A 22,988-nucleotide genomic window follows, 5' to 3' on the forward strand; every position below is an offset into this window, starting at 1 on the left:
GGACTGCTTGAGCCCAGGAGTTTGAGAACAGCCTGGGTAACATTCAAGAACTCTACAAAAAAATAAAAAATAGCCAGGTGTGGTGGTGCTTGCCTGTAGTTCTGGCTACTCCAGAGGCTGAAGTGGGAGGATCACTGGAACCCAGGAGTTCGAGGTTACAGTGAGCTATGATCATGCCACTGCCCTCCAGCCTGGGTGACAGAGACCCTGTCTTAAAAAAAAAAAAATCTCCTTTTGCCTTCTCACTTCAAACCTGCTGTTTTTCCCTAGTGATGACCATCATCAGTGGTCACAACGGTATGGTGCGTATCCTTGCAGACTTTTTTCTATGTAGGATGAGCAGAAAGGAAAATGGATTTAAGTTAATGGCCAATTCATCCACTGTATTGAACTTCACTGAATCTGCTCTACACCCCCAAAGGGACAAATTCAAAGAACAAATTAGAGGTATCCATGGTATAACTCCTCCTAAGCATCATTTGCTTCTCAGATTTATCTCAACTAGGAAAAGTTTTTGTTAATCGATTTTAGCTAAATATATATATGTGTGTGTGTGTGTTTATATATATATATATATATATATTTTTTTTTTTTTTTTCTTGAGACAGGGTCTTGCCCTGTCGCCTAGGCTAGAGTGCAGTGGCGCCATCTCGGCTCACTGCAACCTCTGCCTCCCGGGTTCAAGCAATTCTCCTGCCTCAGCCTCCCGGGCAGCTGGGATTATAGGCATGCGCCACCATGCCTGGCTAATTTTTGGTATTTTTAATAGAGACTGGGTTTCACCACGTTGGCCAGGCTGGTCTTGAACTCCTGACTTCGGGTGATCCGCCTGTCTCAGCCTCCTCCCAAAGTGCTAGGATTATAGACATGAGCCACCACGCCCAGCCTCTAATTATTTTTATAAAATGTAGGTTTTAACAGGATAAATATGATACATGTATTGTTCTATAACTTGCTTTACAACATGACCTAGGGACCTTTCTCTATTAGTTCATAGAAATCTTTATTCTCTGAATTGCTGAATGATATAGATGTACCATAGATAACCATTCCTCTGTCAGACATTTAAATTGTTGCTGCTTTTGTATAATTACCAACAGTGCTATGTGAACATCCTAGCATGTGCAGTGTGTCTCTGAATGTCTATGCTGAATGAATATTTCAAGTATCCAAAAGCAGAAATGCTATACTAATTTTGATAGGTTTAAATAGCCTTTTAAATAGCTGTATCCATTTATATTCTTACCTACAGGATATCAGAGTAACAGTGTCTCCCTACTTTGCCAAAAGAAGGTATTATAAATCTTGAAAATTTTGCATGTTGATAGCTAAAAAATAATATTTCACTTAAATATGTATTCTCTGACTACTGAGGTTGTTTCAAGTTTATTAATAATTTATTGAGTTACACATATGTAATTCAGAAAACACATAATATAGAAACATGAATATACTGTGTATGTGTGCCTATACAAATATATATATTTGTCTCTGGTGAAATGTTTGTATTTAATCTGAGAAGTAGCTATTGTTGGCAAAAAAGCCCAGGGAAGAAATATTTATCTGTTATGCTCAACCTGCCAGATCACTAGCTCTGAAGGGACCTTTAATGACCTAAAATACAATGTAATTGTTAATAACAGAACATGGGAGGGAGAATCAGGATCTATCTATGAAATCGAACATGACCCATTTATTAAGGCAGATGACCAAGAAGTTATTATCTAGTAAGAAAGACTTTTTTGGTTCTAGAAACACGGTTTATTGCACAAAAAACAATGACATTTTATTGGGTTCCCCCAGTGGCAAAAGTTGCATACAAACAGCACACAAATACCTCCTGTCATTTTAAATTTGACATCTCTGAATTACGGAGGAATCATTCACTCAGCTTAACTTGGGGCTCATGACTTTAGTCTTCTAGACTGCAGTGTGTTATCAGGACTATTATAAGCATTCTTTATCTGTGCTGTCCAAAAAAACAGCCATTAGGTAGATGCAGCTCTTTACATTTTTATTAAAATTATTTAAAATTAAAAATTCAATTGCTCTGATACACAAACCATAATGCAAGTGTTCAATAGCTACATTTGGCTACTGGCTGCCTTATTGGCTAGCACAGATAGAATATTTCCATTGTTGCAGAAAGTTCTATTGGATGGTGCTGTTTTAGAAGCAAGGATAAGCAGAAAGGGACATGGATTTTAGTTGATGGATGACTCACTCACTACATTGAACTGAACTGAATCTGCTCTATACCTGCAAAGGGACAAATTCAGAAAATAAATTGAAGATGGCCATGCTGTAACTTCTAAACATGGTTTGCTTCTCAGATTTACCTAAACTAAGAAAGGTTTGTGTTAATCTCTCTGTTTTAGCTTATTAAGAAAGAGTTGTTTGAAATGTTTTTATCTTTTTCTTTTGAATTCTATGGTACTGTATCTATGTATACCAGTTTTTATGTCATTTGCTATGAAAGCTTTAATTTGTAGCTAAATACTACTGCTCCTTCTTTCAGGAAATACTATGTGTTGTCCTTTACGAAAAAAACCTTTCTTTCTTTTTATGATTATAAAAGTAAAATGCTTACAGTAAAAAATTAAAATACATGTAATTACAATATATTAAGTATATAATTTGTAATCCCAACATCCAGAGCTAATCACAGTTAATATTTTCATGAATATCCTTCTAGACTTTTTTGTATACATCTGTAAATGTAACTAAACTTATAATAATGGGGCCATATTATTCTATTTTATAACATCAATTTCACTGAAATGAAATATCAAATGCCTTTTTATGTATGTTTATCATTTCTACTGGTTGCATAGTATCACACCGTGGATGTAGTCCATTATTTAACCAGTTTTTCTTGTACTGATAATTATTTTATGTTTTTAGCTTATGACTATTATAAACAACATGAATTACATCTTTGCTTACATTATTATTATTTATGAACAATAAATGAGACTTAACTTGCTTACATTTTTTTTTTTTTTTTTGAGACAGAGTCTTACTCTATTCCCCAGGCTGGAATGCAGTAGCCAGATCTCGGCTCACTGCAACCTTCACCTCCCAGGTTCAAGCGATTCTCCTGCCTCAGTCTCCTGAGTAGCTGGGATTACAGGCATGCGCCACCATGCCCGGCTGATTTTTGTATTTTTAGTAGAGATGGGGTTCAACCATGTTGCTCAGGCTGGTCTTGAACTCCTGACCTCGTGATCTGCCTGCCTGTGCCTCCCAAAGTGCTGGGATTACAGTTGTGAGCCACCGCGCCTGGCCAACTTGCTTATATTTTAAAGTGCTTTGGGTTGTTGGGTCAGAGTATGCTATTATTATTATTATTATTATTATTTTTTTTTTTTTTTGAGACAGAGTCTTGCTCTGTCGCTCAGGCTGGAGTGCAATGGTGTGATCTCGGCTCACTGCAACCTCTGCCTCTGGGTTCAAGTGATTCTCCTGCCTCAGCCTCCCGAGTAGCTGGGACTGCAGGTGCCCGCCACCACACCCGACTAATTTTTGTATTTTTAGTAGAGCAAGGGTTTCAACCATGTTGGCCAGGCTGGTCTCAAACTCCTGACCTCAAGTGATCCGCTGGCCTCGGCCTCCTAAAGTATTGGGATTACAGGCGTGAGCCACCGTGCCTGGCCAGAGTATGCTATTATTAACATAATAAAGTCAACGGAAAGTTTCTGTATTTCAGGAATACAACTATATTTTAGAAGGTTGATGCTTTTGCAAATCGTATTAACAGAGCCGGGCGCGGTGGCTCACGCTTGTAATCCCAGCACTTTGGGAGGCTGAGGCAGGCGGATCACGAGGTCAGGAGATTGAGACCACGGTGAAACCCCGTCTCTACTAAAAATACAAAAAAATTAGCCGGACGTGGTGGCGGGGGCCTGTAGTCCCAGCTACTTGGAGAGGGTGAGGCAGGAGAATGGCGTGAACCCGGGAGACAGAGCTTGCAGTGAGCCGAGATCGCGCCACGGCACTCCAGCCTGGGCGACAGAGCGAGACTCTGTCTCAGAAAACAAACAAACAAACAAACAAAAAAACCAGAACAAAGGCTGAAGAAAGGAACTAAAGACTCTAGAACTGGTTATTTAAAAAGCCAAAGCTATCACTATTTTACATTCCTAAATTTAAATGATTAAACTTTAGAGAAAACAGATAATCTCTTAATGTTTCTTTCCGGCAAATTTGAAGTTTGCTCATAGAGGAAAAATAATAGTTTAGTAAAAAATGTAAAGAGCTGACTCTAAAGCCACAATGATTGGGTTTGAATGCCAGCTCCAGCTGTGTGACCTCAGGTAAATTAAGGTGTGCTTCTGTTTCCTCATCTGTAAGATGGGGGAAACAACATACTTACCACATAGGATTTTAGTGATGAACACATCTTGTATCTTAGTAGTTTGTCTGATTGTGTAACAGTTCCCTTTATATAAAGGGGACAGGATATACATTTATATTTTAAATGAAAAATAATGAAAACATTCACTTTTAAAATCTTTCCTTTGGGGTATATTTCTTCTGAGATAACCTGGGATACCAACCTTAATATGCAATCTGCTGGCAAATAATCCAAGCAGCTAAATTATAACTTACCCCACTGCTTCCTTCAAGAGAGCAGCTATATGTCTTAAATAGGTCAAATACTGCTACAGTGAAAGTTTCCATAATACTACCACCATACCAGTGAACAATCTATTTCAAGTTATTACAGCGGCTCACACCTGTAATCCCAGCACTTTGGGAGGCTGAGGCAGGTGGATCACCTGAGGTTGGGAGTTCAAAACCAGCCTGACCAATATGGAGGAACTCCATCTCTACTAAAAATACAAAATTAGCTGGGCGTGGTGGCGCATGTCTGTAATCCTAGCTACTCTGGAGCCTGGGGCAGGAGAATCACTTGAACCTGGGAGGTGGAGGTTGCGGTGAGCCGAGATTGTGCCATTGCACTCCAGCCTGGGCAACAAGAGGGAAACTTCGTCTCAAAAAAAAGATTCTGGTACCATAAAATAGTTGAGAATTTTTGGAGTTCTTTTTTTTTTTTTGAGACAGAGTTTCCGCTCTTGTCGCCAAGGCTGGAGTGCAATGGCGTGATCTTGGCTCACCGCAACCTCTGCCTCCCAGGTTCAAGCGATTCTCCTGCCTCAGCCTCCTGAGTAGCTGGGGTTACAGATGCCCGCCACCACACCCAGCTACTTTTTTGTATTTTTGTAGAGACGGTGTTTCACTATGTTGGCCAGGCTGGTCTCGAACTCCTGACCTCAGGTGATCCGCATCGGCCTCCCAAAGTGCTGGGATTACAGGTGTGAGCCACTGTGCCAGGCTTGAAGTTCATTTCAACATAAGAATTTACAAAATTTGGGCCGGGCACGGTGGCTCACTATGGGAGGCCGAGGCGGGTGGATCACTCAAGGTCAGAAGTTCAAGACCAGCCTGGCCAACATGGTGAAACCCCGTCTCTACTAACAATACAAAAATTAGCCAAGCATGGTGGCACTTGCCTGTAGTCTCAGCTATTTGGGAGGCTCAGGCACGAGAATCACTTGAACCTGGGAAGTGGAGGTTGCAGTGGGCTGAGATCCCGCCACTGCACTCTTGTCTGCGCAACAGAGTGAGACTCTTGTCTCCCCCCCACCCAAAAAAAAAAAAGTATACTTTTTCATAGTAAAGTATAATAAGTACTTTATACATATTCATAAATATTACTGAGATGAATTTCTGAAAATGTTCACCAATTGCCAGGAAGAAACCAGAATTTATTTCAAATTTATTTCAATTTGGATTAAAAAAACTAATCTAAATTCCTATGACAGCCAGATCTGTTTCCTCTGGTTTCACTGAATGCCGTATCTTACTGAATTATCAAATGAAGCATATTCGTTTTCCTATGTGTATAAATGAGATTTAAAAATCACTGACTTTTTGGCCAGGCACGGTGGCTCATGCCTGTAATCCTGGCACTTTGGGAGGCCGAAGCGGGTGGATCACGAGGTCAGGAGATCGAGATCATCCTGGCCAACATGGTGAAACCCCGTGTCTACTAAAATACAAAAAATTATCCATCGGGTGCTGGCAGGCGCCTGTAATCCCAGCTACTCAGGAGGTTGAGGCAGGGGAATCGCCTGAACCCAGGAGGCAGAGGTTGCAGTGCGCCGAGATCGCGCCACTGCACTCCAGCCTGGCGACAGAGCAAGACTCTGTCCCAAAAAAAAGAAAGAAAGAAAAAAAACCCACTGACTTTTCAAGCCAGTAATGGTATGTTGGGGAAAAAGAAATTGACTTTGTTATAACTTTTATATCAAATAATCTTAATAAATAAGGTTAAGATCAAGTTACTAGTTTTAGAAACCTTTCCAAAAGTTCTGTTGAAAAACAACAACAGGCTGGGCGTGGTGGCTCATGCCTGTAATCCCGGCACTTTGGGAGGCCGAGGTGGGCACATCACCTGAGGTCAGGAGTTCGAGACCAGCCTGGCCAACATGGAGAAACATCATCTCTACTAAAAATACAAAATTATCTGGGCCTGGTGGTGCATGCCTGTAATCACAGCTACTCAGGAGGCTGAGGCAGGAGAATCGCTTGAACCCAGGAGGTGGAGGTTGCGGTGAGCTGAGATCATGCCATTGCACTCCAGCCTGGGCTACAGAGTGAGACTCCGTCTCAAAAAAAAAAAAAAAAAAAAAAAAGAATATAATTTTAGGCTATGCGCATTGGCTCATGCCTGTAATCCCAGCACTTTGGGAGGCCGAGGTGGGCAGATCATCTGAGGTCAAGGGTTCGATCTCAGCTCACTGCAACCTCTGCCGTCCAGGTTCAAGCGATTCTCTTGCCTCAGCCTCCCGAGGAGCTGGGACTACAAGCGCCCACCACCACGCCTGGCTAATTTTTGTATTTTTAGTAGAGGCGGGGTTTCACCATGTTGGCCAGGCTGGTCTGGAACTCCTGACCTCAAATGATCCACCCACCTTGGCCTCCCAAAGTGTTGGGATTACAGGTGTGAGCCACCCTGCCCAGCCTATATTCTTAACAGAGAATATATACACTCCTCCTCCAGGTATCATGTTTTTTTCATTGTATTGTGATGTCTAAATATAAGTGATTTTAAATTCCTGACATTTAAGTATATTATTGGTAACAGATTCACACTTTGGCCAGGTGTGGTGACCCACACCTGTAATTCCCACACTTTGGGAGGTGAAGTCAAGAGGATCACTTGAGTCTAGGAGTTTGAGACTAGCTGCAGCAATATAGTGAGACCCTGTCTCTATAAAAAATAAAAAAAATATCTGGGTGTAGGTGCACACACCTGCAGTCCCAGCTACTCAGGAGGCTGAGAGGGGAGATGATCACTTGCGTCTGGGAGGTTGAGGCTGCAGGGAGTTGTGGTTGCAACACTGTACTCCAGCCTGGGCAACAGAGGGAGACTCTGTCTCAACAAACAAACAAACAAACAAAGAAAAAACCCCACAGCTATCTAGGGAAAAAGTAAAGCAACCAGCATATAGAAGTGACATATTGTTATTATTTTCACCATAGGTTTGCTTTAAGAAATAGTGCTCCCTTCAGAATGGAAGAATTTATCTGCCTCTTATTTGATGTGGATCAGAGCTAAGATGGCTGACTAAATAAACATGGGGGACTGGAATCTCCTTGGAGATACTCTGGAGGAAGTTCACATCCACTCCACCATGATTGGAAAGATCTGGCTCACCATCCTGTTCATATTTCGAATGCTTGTTCTGGGTGTAGCAGCTGAAGATGTCTGGAATGATGAGCAGTCTGGCTTCATCTGCAATACAGAACAACCAGGCTGCAGAAATGTATGCTACGACCAGGCCTTTCCTATCTCCCTCATTAGATACTGGGTTCTGCAGGTGATATTTGTGTCTTCACCATCCCTGGTCTACATGGGCCATGCATTGTACCGACTGAGAGTTCTTGAGGAAGAGAGGGAAAGGATGAAAGCTCAGTTAAGAGTAGAACTGGAGGAGGTAGAGTTTGAAATGCCTAGGGATCGGAGGAGATTGGAGCAAGAGCTTTGTCAGCTGGAGAAAAGGAAACTAAATAAAGCTCCACTCAGAGGAACCTTGCTTTGCACTTATGTGATACACATTTTCACTCGCTCTGTGGTTGAAGTTGGATTCATGATTGGACAGTACCTTTTATATGGATTTCACTTAGAGCCGCTATTTAAGTGCCATGGCCACCCGTGTCCAAATATAATCGACTGTTTTGTCTCAAGACCAACAGAAAAGACAATATTCCTATTATTTATGCAATCTATAGCCACTATTTCACTTTTCTTAAACATTCTTGAAATTTTTCACCTAGGTTTTAAAAAGATGAAAAGAGGGCTTTGGGGAAAATACAAGTTGAAGAAGGAACATAATGAATTCCATGCAAACAAGGCAAAACAAAATGTAGCCAAATACCAGAGCACATCTGCAAATTCACTGAAGCGACTCTCTTCTGCCCCTGATTATAATCTGTTAGTGGAAAAGCAAACACACACTGCAGTGTACCCTAGTTTAAATTCATTTTCTGTATTCCAGCCAAATCCTGACAATCATAGTGTAAATGATGAGAAATGCATTTTGGATGAACAGGAAACTGTACTTTCTAATGAGATTTCCACACTTAGTACTAGTTGTAGTCATTTTCAACACATCAGTTCAAATAATAACAAAGACACTCATAAAATATTTGGAAAAGAAGTTAATGGTAACCAGTTAATGGTAAAAAGAGAAACTGAAGGCAAAGACAGCAAAAGGAACTACTACTCTAGAGGTCACCGTTCTATTCCAGGTGTTGCTATAGATGGAGAGAACAACATGTTTTCACCCCAAACAGTTTTCTCCTTGCCAGCTAACTGCGATTGGAAACCGCGGTGGCTTAGAGCTACATGGGGTTCCTCTACAGAACATGAAAACCGGGGGTCACCTCCTAAAGGTAACCTCAAGGGCCAGTTCAGAAAGGGCACAGTCAGAACCCTTCTTCCTTCACAAGGACAGTCTCAATCACTTGACATTCCAAACACTGCTGATTCTTTGGGAGGGCTGTCGTTTGAGCCAGGGTTGGTCAGAACCTGTAATAATCCTGTTTGTCCTCCAAATCACGTAGTGTCCCTAACGAACAATCTCATTGGTAGGCGGGTTCCCACAGATCTTCAGATCTAAACAGCAGTTGGCTTTTAGACATTATATATATTATCAGAAAAGTAGCCTAGTGGTCGTGGGGCACAGAAAAAATAGATATGGGCAGCTCTAAAGACCAGCTGTTAAGACAGACAACTGCAAACTCATTTAAGCAAGAGAAAAACAGCTCTAATTCGAGATTTTGAAGGAACACTTCTAAATTCAAAGACATAGCGTTGTCAAGTCAGGATTTTTTTTTTTTAATGATATACTTTCGAATGTGTGTAACTGATTTTGGGAAAATCACATGTTCAGAATTGAAGCTAAATGGTTTGATCAGGTTTTCTCTTTGAAGAGACCACAGCCTTAGGAAATGGTTCTTGATCTATATAATTCCACCTTGGACACTGGGTTAATTCTGTTTGCCCCTGGAACACAATCACGTAAGTTTCCTTCTAGACTGCATCCTGATGTGTCTTGAGTATAATCACATGTTGCCACCTAGTAAATAAAATCTTAAAAAGATCCGTGGCTTTCCTTCACCAGTTCATAGCATCGTGATTCATTGCCCGGATTGGACTCGGCTCTACTCACTGGACATCTAACCACCCCACTTAATTAACAGTACCCACCCTACAGGGGTGTTGTAAGGATTAAAATTTAAAATACCCGTGTTTTCTACAGTGCCTAGCACACAGTAAGCGCTCAAAAGCTACTGCAAGCTCGTTACTGCTCATCCTCCAGAGGCCCACAACAAGTCAGCCACGACTCAAGGAGACGCCAAAGATAAAAGCTGGAGCCAAAATATATGATTCTAAACACCCTCCTCAGCTACTGCAAAGCACTGTGAGCACTTTCTCAGGACGAGCCAAGAAGCCCAGCACCTATCGGTCACCACAGTTTCCGAGGTCCCAGATGAGAAAGATGCGCTCGCTACCACCGTGCGGCGATCCTTCCTCTCGCAATAGTCTCAGAGCTCCCGGGTCCTGCCTCCGGACGCCAGGACAGAGCTACCAAAATCTCACCTACTTCGAAGAAACCTAATTAATACGGGGGCCGGAAGAGGAAGAGGTGCGGCTCCGACAGCCAGAGGGGCGGGCATACGCAGCCTCTCTCGGCTCAGCCTGCTACGGGGGATGCAGAGCGTCCTGGTCGCCATGAAAACAGGCCACACCCCGGCGATCCCGGCCCGTGGTTTGCAAGTGCGCAGGCGCGCGCCCCCTTCCGCGCATGAGCAGTGCTGCTCCCAACCCGCCAGTCGCGGTCTCCGGCGCCAGCTACGCCGCTGCCGCTGTCACTATGGCCCATTACAAAGTGAGGGGGGCGCGGCGTGGCTGGGGGCATGCGGGCGGTAGCAAGCCGCTGGTCGGCTCTGGGTGGGAGTGGGGTCGCGCGCGCAGGTTTGGGCGGGAGGGCCCCGAGGTAGCGAGGCGGAGGCGGGGTTGCCGGACTCCCAGCGCCTTCTTCCTGCTCGGCTCCCGGGCTCTGGCCACTGACCCCCGGTGTCTCTTCAGGCCGCCGACTCGAAGCGTGAGCAGTTCCGGAGGTACTTGGAGAAGTCGGGGGTGCTGGACACGCTGACCAAGGGTGAGCCTGGGCTAGGAGAGGGTACCTCGTGCCCTCGTCGTGCTCCCCGGCGCTGCCCCGTTCCCCAGCGGGCCGTAGCGTGGGGAAGTAGGGGAAACAGATGGGGCCCGTCCGGGGTCCAGCGAGGTGGGCCTCGGGGTTCGGCAGGGACCTGGCTGCTGGACGCCGCCCGGGTGGGGTAGCCTAGCTCCGCTACCCTTCTCCGCACCGGGAGTGAAACTCTTGCAGCTGTTGCAAAGTGTCTTCAACTTCCGTTGCTTTGCCTCGAGCAGCCGCAGTGGACATGTTTGCCAAGGACCTTCAGATCCCAATTCCTCCCACCTTACGGTTTTTGTGGAGTCCTCAGAATCTTGTTAAGAAAGTTTCCCTCCAACAAAGAGCAACTGGAAAAATGACCGAATTTCAAAGTAGGCTATGAAGTAGCTGAGTGAGCCTAATCCTCAAAGTAGGAGATTCATAGCGAATTTGGCTGTGGCTTTTCAGCCCCCATTCCTTAGTCTGTCTGTGTCAATTCTTATTTTGTGTATATTTCATAGTTAAAGTAGAATTACAGCTTAAAGAGCTCGAGGGCATATCAAGGTGGTTACATTGTTTTCACTTTTTAAAATGAAAGCTTACTGTTAACGCTGTATCTCTTCATTCGTGGCTTCAAGATCTAAGTTAAGTAGATGAGTAAAGTGTTGGAAACAGGAGGATTCCAAGGGGTAGGGTACAGTTTACTTTATTGGCTTAGCACTAATTTGAATGCCTGCTATGTGTCACTCAACTCACTGGGATATTCAAGGGTGTAGAATGGAATTGTTGGCAGGGATGAGGACTTGGGTCATACGAAACTAGGAAGTTTGGGAAGTGGGAAATAAATTGGTAACTGCTCTTTGGACAGAAGCAAAGTTTAGAGGAAAATTCTAGGAGCATAACTCCTGGGTCTTAGAAGAAAGCAGGCTAGTAATTTTGAATTGCTACCTATTTGGGGTTCAGATAATAGTTTACCTCTTTGCAAATAAACTTCAAGTATTAAGGGACTACTCTGTGAAAGTACTGTGCTATGTTGTCTCTGAAAGTGTCACAGATGCTTTGAATGTCATTCCGTCTAAAAACTCCATACGTTCATTTCTTTCATTTAATAATTTTACTCAGGTGTCTGTTCTGCACACTGGAGATAAGCAGGGGAGGATAAAAGTCTCGGCTCTCGTAAGCTTATATACTAGTTGAGGGAGAGAAATAAATATGTAGTGTCAGCTAGTGGTAAGTGTTACAGATAAAAATACAGCAAAGTTAGGGATAAAGAGTAACAGGTGAGGCCAGGCACGTGGCTCATGCCTGTAATCTCAGCACTTTGGGAGGCTGAGGTGGGTGGACTGCTAGAGGCCAGGAGCTCACGACCAGCCTGGGCAACATGGCAAAACTCCCATCTCTTAAAAAAAAAAAAAAAAAATTGCTGGGCATGGTGTGTGCCTGTAATCTAGCTACTGTGGAGGCTGAGGTGAGAGAATCACCTGAGCCCAGGAGGTCAAGGCTGCAGTGAGTTGTGATTGTGCCACTGGGCAACAGTGACACTCTGTCTCCAAAAAAAAAAAAAAAAAAAAATGACAGGTAGGATGTGTGTGTCATTTTATATAGGGTGGTGGGGGGAAGGCCTTTCTTAAGTAACTTTTGACCAGAAACCTGAAAGAAACAGAGTTTCAGGAAGTATAAGGAGGCCAGAGTGGTTGGATGGAGCAAGTGAAAGACTGAATGGCAAAAGGCAGAAAAATGACAGTTGTAGGAGGTAACTGACTACACAGAAGATGTTGCCCAGGCTGGAGTGCAGTGGCATGATCTCGGCTCACTGCAACCTCCACCTCCGGGTTCAAGCGATTGTGTTGCCTCAGCCTTCCAAGTAGCTGGGATTACAGGCATGTGCCACCATGCTCAGCTAATTTTTTGTATTTTTAGTAGAGAGGAGGTTTCATCACGTGGGCCAGGCTGGTCTTGAACTCCTTACCTCAGGTGATCTGCTCACCTCAGTCCCGCAAAGTGCTGGGATTACAGGTGTGAGCCACCTGCCTCCAGTAGAATTTAACCTCTCAATCTCCTTTGATTTCCAGGCTCCTAAATAACATCAGCCAACACAGTATTGATGTGATTTATTAAAAATTTGATTTTCAGCTTCAAACATAGGTGCTTTACACAATTCTATTTGTTTTTACTTTTTTTTTTTTGAGACAGTCTCACTGTGTCACCCAGGAATGCCTGGCCTCAAGTAATCCTTCTGCCTTAGCTTCCCCAAGTGTTGATGTTACAGGCATGACCCACTGTGCCCAGCCTCACAAATTTAATTTACATATATATATTTTTTCGAGACAAGGTCTCTGTCGCCCAGACTGGAGTGCAGTGGTGCAGTCATGTCTCAGTGCAGTCTTAATCTCCCAGGTTCAAGCAATTCTCCCACCTCAGGCACCCGAGTAGCTGAGACTACAGGCATGCAGCACCATGCCTGGCTAATTTTTTTTTTTTTTTTTTTTTTGAGACAGAATCTCGCTCTGTCACCCAGGCTGGAGTGCAGTGGCGCGATCTCGGCTCACTGCAAGCTCCGCCTCCTGGGTTCATGCCATTCTCTTGCCTCAACCTCCCCAGTAGCTGGGACTACAGGTGCCTGCCACCATGTCCGGCTAATTTTTTTTGCATTTTTAGTAGAGACGGGGTTTCACCATGTTAGCCAGGATGGTCTCGATCTCTTGACCTCATGATCCGCCTGCCTCAGCCTACCAAAGTGCTGGGATTATAGGCGTGAGCCACAATGCCTGGCCAATTTTTTTTTTTTTTTTTTTTTTTTTGTAGAGTCGGGGTGTTGCCCAGGTTGATCTCAAACTCCTGGGCTCAAGCAATCCTCTTGCCTTGGCCTTTCAAAGTGCTGGAATTTCAGGAATGAGCCACTGTGTCTGGCCTAAATTTTTACAGCTTATTTCCAAGATGATTTGAAATAGTTTATAACATTAAAACACTATGAAAGGATGGCTAAAGATAAAGATGATAAATCATTTGGAAGCTGAAGCATTTTAGCTATTTTGAGCGCTATATCAACCTCTAAAAATCCTGGCTGCGAAGGCAAAAAGGGGAGCATGATTGGGTATAGAGTTCTTGTCTGATTACAAGGAAGTGCATGTCATCTATAGAAAAGCACAGGAAACTTAGTATTTACGGTATCTTCTGCAATTATCAACCTTGCAAGTACCACTGACAAATTAGAAGCCGAAAGAAATGGGGTGGGGGAATAAGAGGAGGAGAGGGTAGAGTATTAATATTCATGTCTTATAAAATGAGGATTTGGCTGGGTGTGGTGGCTCACACCTGTAATCCGAGAACTTTGGGAGGCTGAGGCGGGTGGATCACCTGAGGCCAGGAGTTCGAGACTAGCCTGACCAACACAGCGAAACCCTGTCTCTACTAAAAATACAAAATTAGCCGGGCATGGTGGCGCATGCCTGTAATCCCAGCTACTAGAGAGGCTGAGGCAGGAGAATCGCTTGAACCTGGGAGGCAGAGGTTGTGGTGAGCCGAGATTACGCCATTGCACTCCAGCCTGGGCAACAAGAGCAAAACTCTGTCTCAAAAAAAAAAAAAAAAAAAACCAAATGAATTTCTCAAAAAATAGTGCTATTAAGTGTATTTAGATGAAGAGTAACTATCAGAACTCAATGTAAATTGTTAAAAATACTTGCCCATTTGATTTTTTCATACTGTATATTATTTGGTAAGTTATTAAAACTGTAAAAGAACAAAAGGGAAGTATGTAAATTGGTTTACAACAGGACTTAACTTGGGGTCTAGATATCTATCACTGTTTTTTTTGTTTGTTTTGTTTTTTTGGTTTTGAGTCGGAGTCTTGCTCCGTCGCCCAGGCTGGAGTGCAGTGGCGCGATCTCGGCTCACTGCAAGCTCTGCCTCCTGGGTTGACGCCATTCTCCTGCCTCAGCCTCCCGAGTAGCTGGGACTACAGCCGCCTGTCACCACACCCGGCTCATTTTTTGTATTTTTTAGTAGAGATGGGGTTTCACTGTGTTAGCCAGGATGGTCTCGATCTCCTGACCTTGTGATCTGCCCGCCTCGGCCTCCCAAAGTGCTGGGATTACAGGTGTGAGCCACTGCGCCCGGCCACATTTTTTGTGTGTGTGGTTACTTTTTTTGCTTTTATGAGATTTTTCAAAGGGTTCCATGCACAAAAAGGCCAACCACTGATTTAGAGTTTTTTATCTAAGTAGTAAATTCTAGGAGGAATTTGTTCCATAGATGAAGAGCAAGGCAGTGCTCATATGAGTGATTAGATATGAAACCACTCAAGTGTATCTTATTTTAATGTTGATTTGAGCATGTTGACTACTGGTAAAGTTTTTGGTTGGTGGTTATTTAGCAAAACAAACTTAATTTTTAAGACCATTTTTGAATTCAGAGCTTCTTCCGGTAATTACCATAGTCCTGTTGATTCTTTCCTAAATTCTCGAATTTCTTTCTTCTCCCTGTTCTATCACTCCCATCACTCTACTGCAGGTTGCTGTCTTTTTAAACTGGATTACCACATCAGCCTTTTAACTGTTCTTTCTGTCTTCATCCTCGTCCCACTCCAGCTGGTCCACATAGCAGTTAAGAGTGGATCCTGTCACTCCCTTCCTTAAAACTGTTTAATTATATGCCAACCAAATTTGCATGACTCTCCTTAACGTGGCCATGACCACCTTTCCAGCTTCCTTTCCTGCCAAATTACATCTCCAGCCATACTTGAATTTTCAGTTCCTCAATACATTGTTTTCTTGCTCCTGGGCCTTCCCATTTTATCTGAAACACTCAACCCCTAGGTATCAGGTCTCTGCCTTCCTTTAGGAAGCCTTCCCTGATGTCCTAGGCTTGCTTAGGTGTTCTTCCAGTGTGTTACTGCAACCCATTATCCAGTATTCCTGCTTGATACCCTCTGTCTAGTTCCTTGCATATCTTTTACGCTTGACTGTAAATTTGTTGAGAACAGGGACCTTGTCTGTCTTGTTCAGCATTGTATAGTCTTTGCAATGTGCTCAGCATATAGTTGGCACCTAATATTTACTGGGTAATGGAATATAATTTCAGCCATTCAAATTTAATACGTCAATTGTTGCTTTTTCTGCTTTTTGATTTGCAGTGTTGGTAGCCTTATATGAAGAACCAGAGAAACCTAACAGTGCTTTGGAGTATCCTTTCATCTTTCAAGTCAGAAAAAGGCTTTATTTTGAAACTCTTATTTTTTTAGGTAGATAATAACCTTTAAAATACTTCTGAATATTGAGAAAGTTACTTTTTTTTCTTTTTTTGAGACGGTGTCTTGTACTGTTACCTGATGGGGAATGCAGTGGCGCAATCTTGGCTCACTGCAACCTCCGCCTCCTGGCTTCAAGCGATTCTCCTGCCTCAGTCTCCCAAGTAGCTGGGATTACAGGTGCCCACCATCACGCCCAGCTAATTTTTTGTATTTTTAGTAGAGACGGGGTTTCACTATGTTCGTCAGGTTGGTCTCAAACTCCTGACCTCGTGATCTGCTCACCTCGGCCTCCCAAAGTGCTGGGATTACAGGCGTGAGCCACCGCACCTGGCCGAGAAAGTTAGTTTCACTTGAGTTTTTGGATGGTGATCTCTGGGTAGATATTGGTGGTAAAGTGGGTGACTCTGGTCAGGGATATTGATACTACTCTGTGCTATTTCATTAGTTTCATTCATGTCTAAGAAGTAAGTTCTTAACATTGATAATAGCTTTTTAAAGCATCACTTAGGAGCTGCTACTCCAGAAAATCCAGAAATAGAGTTGCTTCGCCTAGAACTGGCCGAAATAAAAGAGAAATATGAAGCTATTGTAGAAGAAAATAAAAAACTGAAAGCAAAGGTAAATTTTAAAAAATAATTCATATTAAAATAATTTTACCTATAATAATTATATGATGAAAACCTCACTGAAATGGACAGGAGGGGAGGGAGATGGGTGAATATCAATTTGAATTAATTGCAATGTAAGGCCAAAGTTATGCCCTGTCAAGAAAACCACAAGACAGGCCTGGCACGGTGGCTCACGCCTGTAGTCCCAGCACTTTGGGAGGCCGAGGTGGGCAGATCACGAGGTCAAGAGTTCGAGACCAGCCTGGTCAACATGGTGAAACCCTGTCTCTACTAAGAATACAAAAATTAGCCGGGCATGGTGGCATGTGCCTGTAATCCCAGCTGCTCGGGAGGCTGAGGCAGGAGAATCGCTTGAATCCGGGAGATGGAAGTTCCAGTGAGCCGAGATCGTGCCACTGCACTCCAGCCTGGGTGACAGAACAAGACTTCATCTCGGGGGGTAAAAAAAAAAAACCCGCAAGACATACTGGAAATAGGACAAGCAAAGAAGCAAAGTGTGGTCAAGAAGAGGTTCTGGCTGGGTGCGGTGGCTCAAGCCTATAATCCCAGCACTTTGGGAGGCTGAGGTGAGCAGATCACCTGAGGTCAGGTGTTCGAGATCAGCCTGGCCAGCATGGAGAAACCCCGTCTCTACTGAAAATACAAAATTAGCCGGGCTTGGTGGTGCATGCCTGTAATCTCAGCTACCTGGGGGGCTGAGGCAGGAGAATTGCTTGAACCCGGGAGGTGGAAGTTGCAGTGAGCCGAGACCATGCCACTGCACTCCAGCCTGGGCAACAAGAATGAAACTCTGTCTCAAAAAAAAAGAAGAGGTTCTTAGGAACCTGTATTACTAAAAGGATGAGAATATTGATTAATGCTCTTTATAAGTAAATGGTCAGTTCTGAGGTTCTTAAGCAGTTGATTTTAAGTAGGCCAATATGGGGCGACTGCTTTGTAAATGGCACCTCTTAGAATTTGTATGGTTCATAGTCTGCAAGGCCATATGTGGTGGCCCTCTGTAAATTTGTTAGGACTTAATTTTATCTAGTGCTAAAGTTTTTTCTTTCTTTTTCTGAGACAGGGTCTCTGTTACCCAGGCTGGTGTGCAGTGGTGCAGTCATGTCTCACTGCAGCCTTGACTTCCCAGGCTCAAGTAATCCCCCCACCTCTGCCTCCTGAGTAGCTGGGACTGCAGGCATACCGTGCTTGGCTAATTTTTAAACTTTTTGTAGAAATGGGGTCCCACTATGTTGCCCTGGCTGGTCTCAAACTCATGGCTCAAACGTTCCTCCTGGCCTGGCCTCCCAAAGTGTTGGGATTATAGGCATGAGCCACCTCACCCAGCCAGTTTTTTCTTTTTTCAAAGTCCTGTGAGAATTTTCATAAACTTCAAATTAGTCAACTCTTAAGTCTTTGAGGTCTTACCACATTCTTAATCACATAATGTATTTTACATTACTCTAAGTATTTCTCATAATATATTTTATCTTCTCAACAACTTTGTGAGATAAGTGAAACAAGTACACAAGCCCCTTTATAGGTGAGGAAACGAAAGCACAGTGAAGTCTAATAAGCTTCTCAACTCCAACAGGTAGTTGGCAGAACCCTAATGTTAGCCTAGTGTTCTTGCAAGGAACCACACTTAGCCGAAAAGAAAATGCAGTTATTTTAAATTATCCAAGATTCCACAATGTGTAATGCTAGTTAACTCTTTGGAACCTTTTAACTCAAAGACATGAGTAGTTGTTTATTGGCTGGCTAAGTTAAGACATGTCACTTAACTCTTTATCTACTTTTCAGTGGGTATTTTCAGTAAACTTTTGGTGGAGAGGAAGAAAGTTCCTTATAAGCAAATGAATCTTTGGGAAGATATAGTTTATTGCATATCAAGTATTTGAACAGTGCAGTCATGAACTGGAATGAAATTTTAGTTTCAAAGCAATTTTAAAAGTTTATATGAAAAGGGCTTTCATTAGATTTGATTGTATTAAATCTGAAATCACTGAATGATTTAAAATGGATAGTTATAGAAACTGATATTAATACAATTTACTGACAGTGACTAAGTTGAATATAACAGTTACCTTGTTTTACTATTTTTTACTCAATTTAGAATAAAATTCACCTAAATTCCTCTGTCTTTGCCCCATAGCTTGCTCAGTATGAACCACCTCAGGAGGAGAAGCGTGCTGAATAGGATTCTTCTCAGTTGAAAAGACAATGAAAAATGGTTTTGTATGACTTGAATAGTTTGTATAGTATATAATCTTTTCTGAACAGATGCTATAGAACTCTTTTAATATGTTTAATTCACCTATCACACTCTGTTAAAAACACATAGAATCATCAATAAAAACTCAATATAACTTTCTTTGGGTCTTAAAGCAGGAGAATCCAAAGTAAATCCTGAACAAAACCTAAACACAGCCATCTAACTCATTACCTTAAAAGACATTCTGTTTATTAGTCTGATTAGGAATGATGGCACTGGTTGTATTTTAGCCAAGACAGTTTAGCATGGAGCTATTCCTTGGTGTAGTTCAGGATATGAACACAGGTACAGTCATTCTTTGAAGGTGACACTGTTCTGTATATTCCCTATAGGCAGCTGGAGAGATCTGTGTGACACAAGATGCTTTTGTATGGATTCCCATGAATCTTCTGCTCTTGTTTGTGTGACATGGAACAAATAACTTCTTTGCCACCACTTTGCCTTAGATAACTGTGTGTGTGTGCCAGTTTGAACTCTGACACCACATTTTCCTTCTATGCAATCATGCCTTGTCTGATAATCTTGCATTGCTTTCCTCTGAGCTTTAGTGGGTCCTAGTTGCACACTGGCCTTTCTGTGCTGTTTTTCAATTTGCCTAATAATAGCAGTTACCCTGATTGTAATTTATGTAACTTTAAACAGGATCACACTGTACCCCCTGCCTGCCTTATTTGCTTACTGAGCACAGGACAGAGGCAATATACAACTCTGGGTTCACACACAAGCTGAGATGAGAAGAGGAATGAGCCATATATTGGGGAAAATCATAGTTTGTAGGTATAACTATATAGTGCTTTTCTCCCTCAAAGTATTTTTCTAGCCTTGAATTCATTTTATCTTCATTATCCCTGTGAAGTAGGTGGGACAAGTATGAGGGGAAGAGGGGTGCTGAATTTTTAGGCCAAAGACTGATATTAATACAAATCACTCACTAACTGTAGAGCCTTGGGCATATCAGTGAACTACTCTGAGATTTACTGTCTTCATCTGTTTAATGAGTAGAATGTCCGTGATGCCTACCTCACAGGGTTGTTGTGAGGGTCAAATGAGAATGTATGTGAAAGATTTGTAAATGGTAAAGCACTATATTCTTGTTTGTTAGTCCTTTTTCCTTTCTTTGGGTAGACCTACAGTCAGATGTTTTGTTTTATGGATCACTTATTTTCCTTACTGGTAGACTGTTATTTTATAGACATATTCCTGTTTCATATATTCTCTCCCTGTTGTTAGAGAACCTATCTTTGTTTTTGGTCAAAACACACATAGAAAACAAAATGATCCAATGAAAACTGGTTTAACTAGCAAAAGCCTTGGCACTTGTTGGAGACTATGACCAAGCCAATTAAAAGGGCATTTAAATCAGCCCTGTTAGTAGGAATGTGGCTATGGCTGGTGCCCCTTCTAGTCACAAGTTTGTTTTTGGAGGGGGGCCAGAAGATCATTCGCTGGAATAGATTTCTCTTTCACCAATTTGAGTGCCTCCTACATGGGCAGCAGTGGACTAAGTGCTGGGTATGATAAAGAGGAATGACTTAATTATGACACTGTATATAATCAAATACAGTGTGGGTTAGGACCTGTGACAGACCATTATAATAAAGCATGGCCCCATGAGGGTTTTCAAAGAGAGAGAGACTTGGCTTCTTTAGTTGGTATGATAGTTTCTTGGTAGATACAGGTTGAAATTTTTTTGTGGCAGCCAATCCTCATGGGCTTTTTACTCATTGGATTAGTGTTAATATTTATGTCAGTAAGCCAGGTGACTGTGACTGTCTTTGGTACCATCCTTTTTGAACAGAAAGGCAACATGTGGGTTGGATAATCACACTTTTAGGTGAAACTGACTTGCTTAAACTGTAACAGTCACTGCTATTTAAGAATTCAGGATAAGCTTAGCCTCTAGAGGTCCTCTTCAACATTTCTGTCAAGGATTTGGATGAATACAACAAGATGCTCCATGGAAGAGAAAATGGATCCCACCAGTTAAGCTCCTATTATGCTTCAGCTGCTTTGTCTATAAAATACCGACTTCACATCTTGCCTACCTCACAAGGTTGTTGTAAGAATCAAATTAAATATAATGGATGTAAAAGTGCCTTGCAAACTGTAAAGGATTACATACAGACCAGATGGTAGTAGTGCCAAATCTGTAAGTGATACAAATTGGAAAGTCTGGTTGGAAGACTATATTGAAACAAGCTTTAAAATGATTAACCACGTGGAATACCCAAACTGCTGGGCCTAAACCAAAAAGTTGAAGTATCAAGTCTTACATTTAGGTTAAAAAATGCAGTTATACACATTTAGGCACTAGGGTTGCTGACAAAGTATTAGTTACAGTGATTATCAATGTGAACCACCCTATGGATGCTTAAAAAAAAATTAAATTCTGGAAAGCAGGAATAGAAATATTGTCTAGGTGTTAAATGGTCATTCTGAAAGTTGTACTGTTTAGTATTGCTTTGTAGGAGTCAGATGTTTGATGGGTATTGACAAGCTTGAATGCATATAAAGAGTGACCGATAGAGGATTTGAATATATAAGGCTGGGCTCTCCAATTTGGTACACACTAGCTGCAAGTGGCAGTTAAAAATTTAAGTTTCTGGTGGGGCGCTGTGGCTCACACCTGTGATCTCAGCATTTTGGGAGGCCATGGCGGGTGGATCTTGAGGTCAAGAGATAGAGACCATCCTGGCCAACATGGTGAAACCCCGTCTCTACTAAAAATACAAAAATTAGCCGGGCGTGGTGGTGGGCACCTGTAGTCCCAGCTACTTAGGAGGCTGACGCAGGAGAATCGCTTGAACCCGGGAGGCGGAGATCGCGGTGAGCATAGATAGCGCCACTGTACTCCAGCCTGGCGACAGAGCGAGACTCCGTCTCAAAAAAAAAAAAAAAAAAAAAAAAAATTCCTCAGTTACACTAGCAACAATTCAAGTGCTTATTCCTCATAGGACTAGCGTCTACATGTTTGACAACGCAGATAAAGAACATGTCTATCATGTATATCAGTTGTATTGATATACCATAGAATGGTTGAAACAGGATGTTCAGCAAGGAACAGACTTAGTGGGTAATGAATACTGCAATCTGGTATTTGAAGGGCTGTCATGAAAAAGATTAAGACTATTCCTATTTTATTCTATTATAGGCTTCAGGGAGTGTGGTTTGGCTTTAAGACTTTTTTTTTTTTTTTTGAGACGTAGTCTCGCTCTGTCGCCCAGGCTGGAGTGCGGTGGCGCGATCTCGGCTCACTGCAAGCTCCGCCTCCTGGGTTCAAGCCATTCTCCTGCCTCAGCCTCCTGAGTAGCTGGGACTACAGGCGCCCGCCACCACGCCCGGCTAATTTTTTGTATTTTTTTTTAGTAGAGATGGGGTTTCACCATGTTAGCCAGGATGGTCTCAATCTCCTGACCTTGTGATCCGCCCGCCTCGGCCTCCCAAAGTGCTGGGATTACAGGCGTGAACCACCGCGCCCGGCCAGCTTTAAGAATTTTTAAACAAAGGTTTACCACAGTGGAGTTGGCTGCCTTTCGAGATGGTGAGCTCTTTTCCCTTCGAACTATTTAAGTGCATTCTGCATGTCTATTAGACACTATAGAGTTGGTTCGTTTTAGGTGAGAGGTTGGGCTAGATGACCTCTAAGGGTGTATCCTCCCTCTATCTTCTGGGTTCAGACAAAACCAAAGTCCCAGACCTGCCCGCATGTGCGAATTTTTCCTTCATAATCAAGAAGTCAGTCTCCTTGGAGGGCTGGGAGCACCCCCACTCCTGTACTTTAAAAAGTGTATAGGGCTGTGCTTTAAGAGGATCCTCTGGTCAAACTTCCAGTTCTAGAGCCTGATTGTCAAAGATAAAAATTCCTCTAGATTTCTCAGACATATTTGGTGACAAGCATTTGCTTTTGTTTGCTTTCATTATTCAATACTTTGGTCTCTAATCTGAACGAGGTCATAGAAGAGGCAGTGTTCTATGGGGGATGGAATTCCTGGAGTAGACTTTGACAAGGCGGGAAGGAGGGCAAATTGAGTCCCGTTGGGTTTGAAGTGGCAGCAGTATTCACTATCGGCGACTTACTGAAGAAAGAAGGTAAGATGTTCTAG

At 42.7% G+C, this 22,988-nt stretch overlaps 2 protein-coding genes across 2 annotated transcripts; both read left to right on the plus strand.

Moving 5' to 3' along the window:
• Positions 1-7,646: 7,646 nt before the first annotated feature.
• Positions 7,647-9,247, plus strand: GJA9 (gap junction protein alpha 9). Its single transcript, XM_002811015.6, has one exon. The coding sequence runs from the start codon at positions 7,647-7,649 to the stop codon at positions 9,189-9,191; it is 1,545 nt and encodes a 514-aa protein (XP_002811061.2). The 3' UTR covers positions 9,192-9,247.
• Positions 9,248-10,405: 1,158 nt separating this feature from the next.
• Positions 10,406-21,294, plus strand: MYCBP (MYC binding protein). The gene is given in 5 exon segments (NM_001135518.1): positions 10,406-10,463; positions 10,664-10,736; positions 15,886-15,934; positions 16,491-16,620; positions 18,766-21,294. Coding segments are annotated over 5 exon segments (312 nt in total). The 5' UTR covers positions 10,406-10,448; the 3' UTR covers positions 18,811-21,294.
• The last annotated feature ends 1,694 nt before the right edge of the window (positions 21,295-22,988 follow it).

The sequence above is a fragment of the Pongo abelii genome, chromosome 1 (assembly GCF_028885655.2).
Source record: "Pongo abelii isolate AG06213 chromosome 1, NHGRI_mPonAbe1-v2.0_pri, whole genome shotgun sequence".
NCBI classification, from domain to species: domain Eukaryota; kingdom Metazoa; phylum Chordata; class Mammalia; order Primates; family Hominidae; genus Pongo; species Pongo abelii.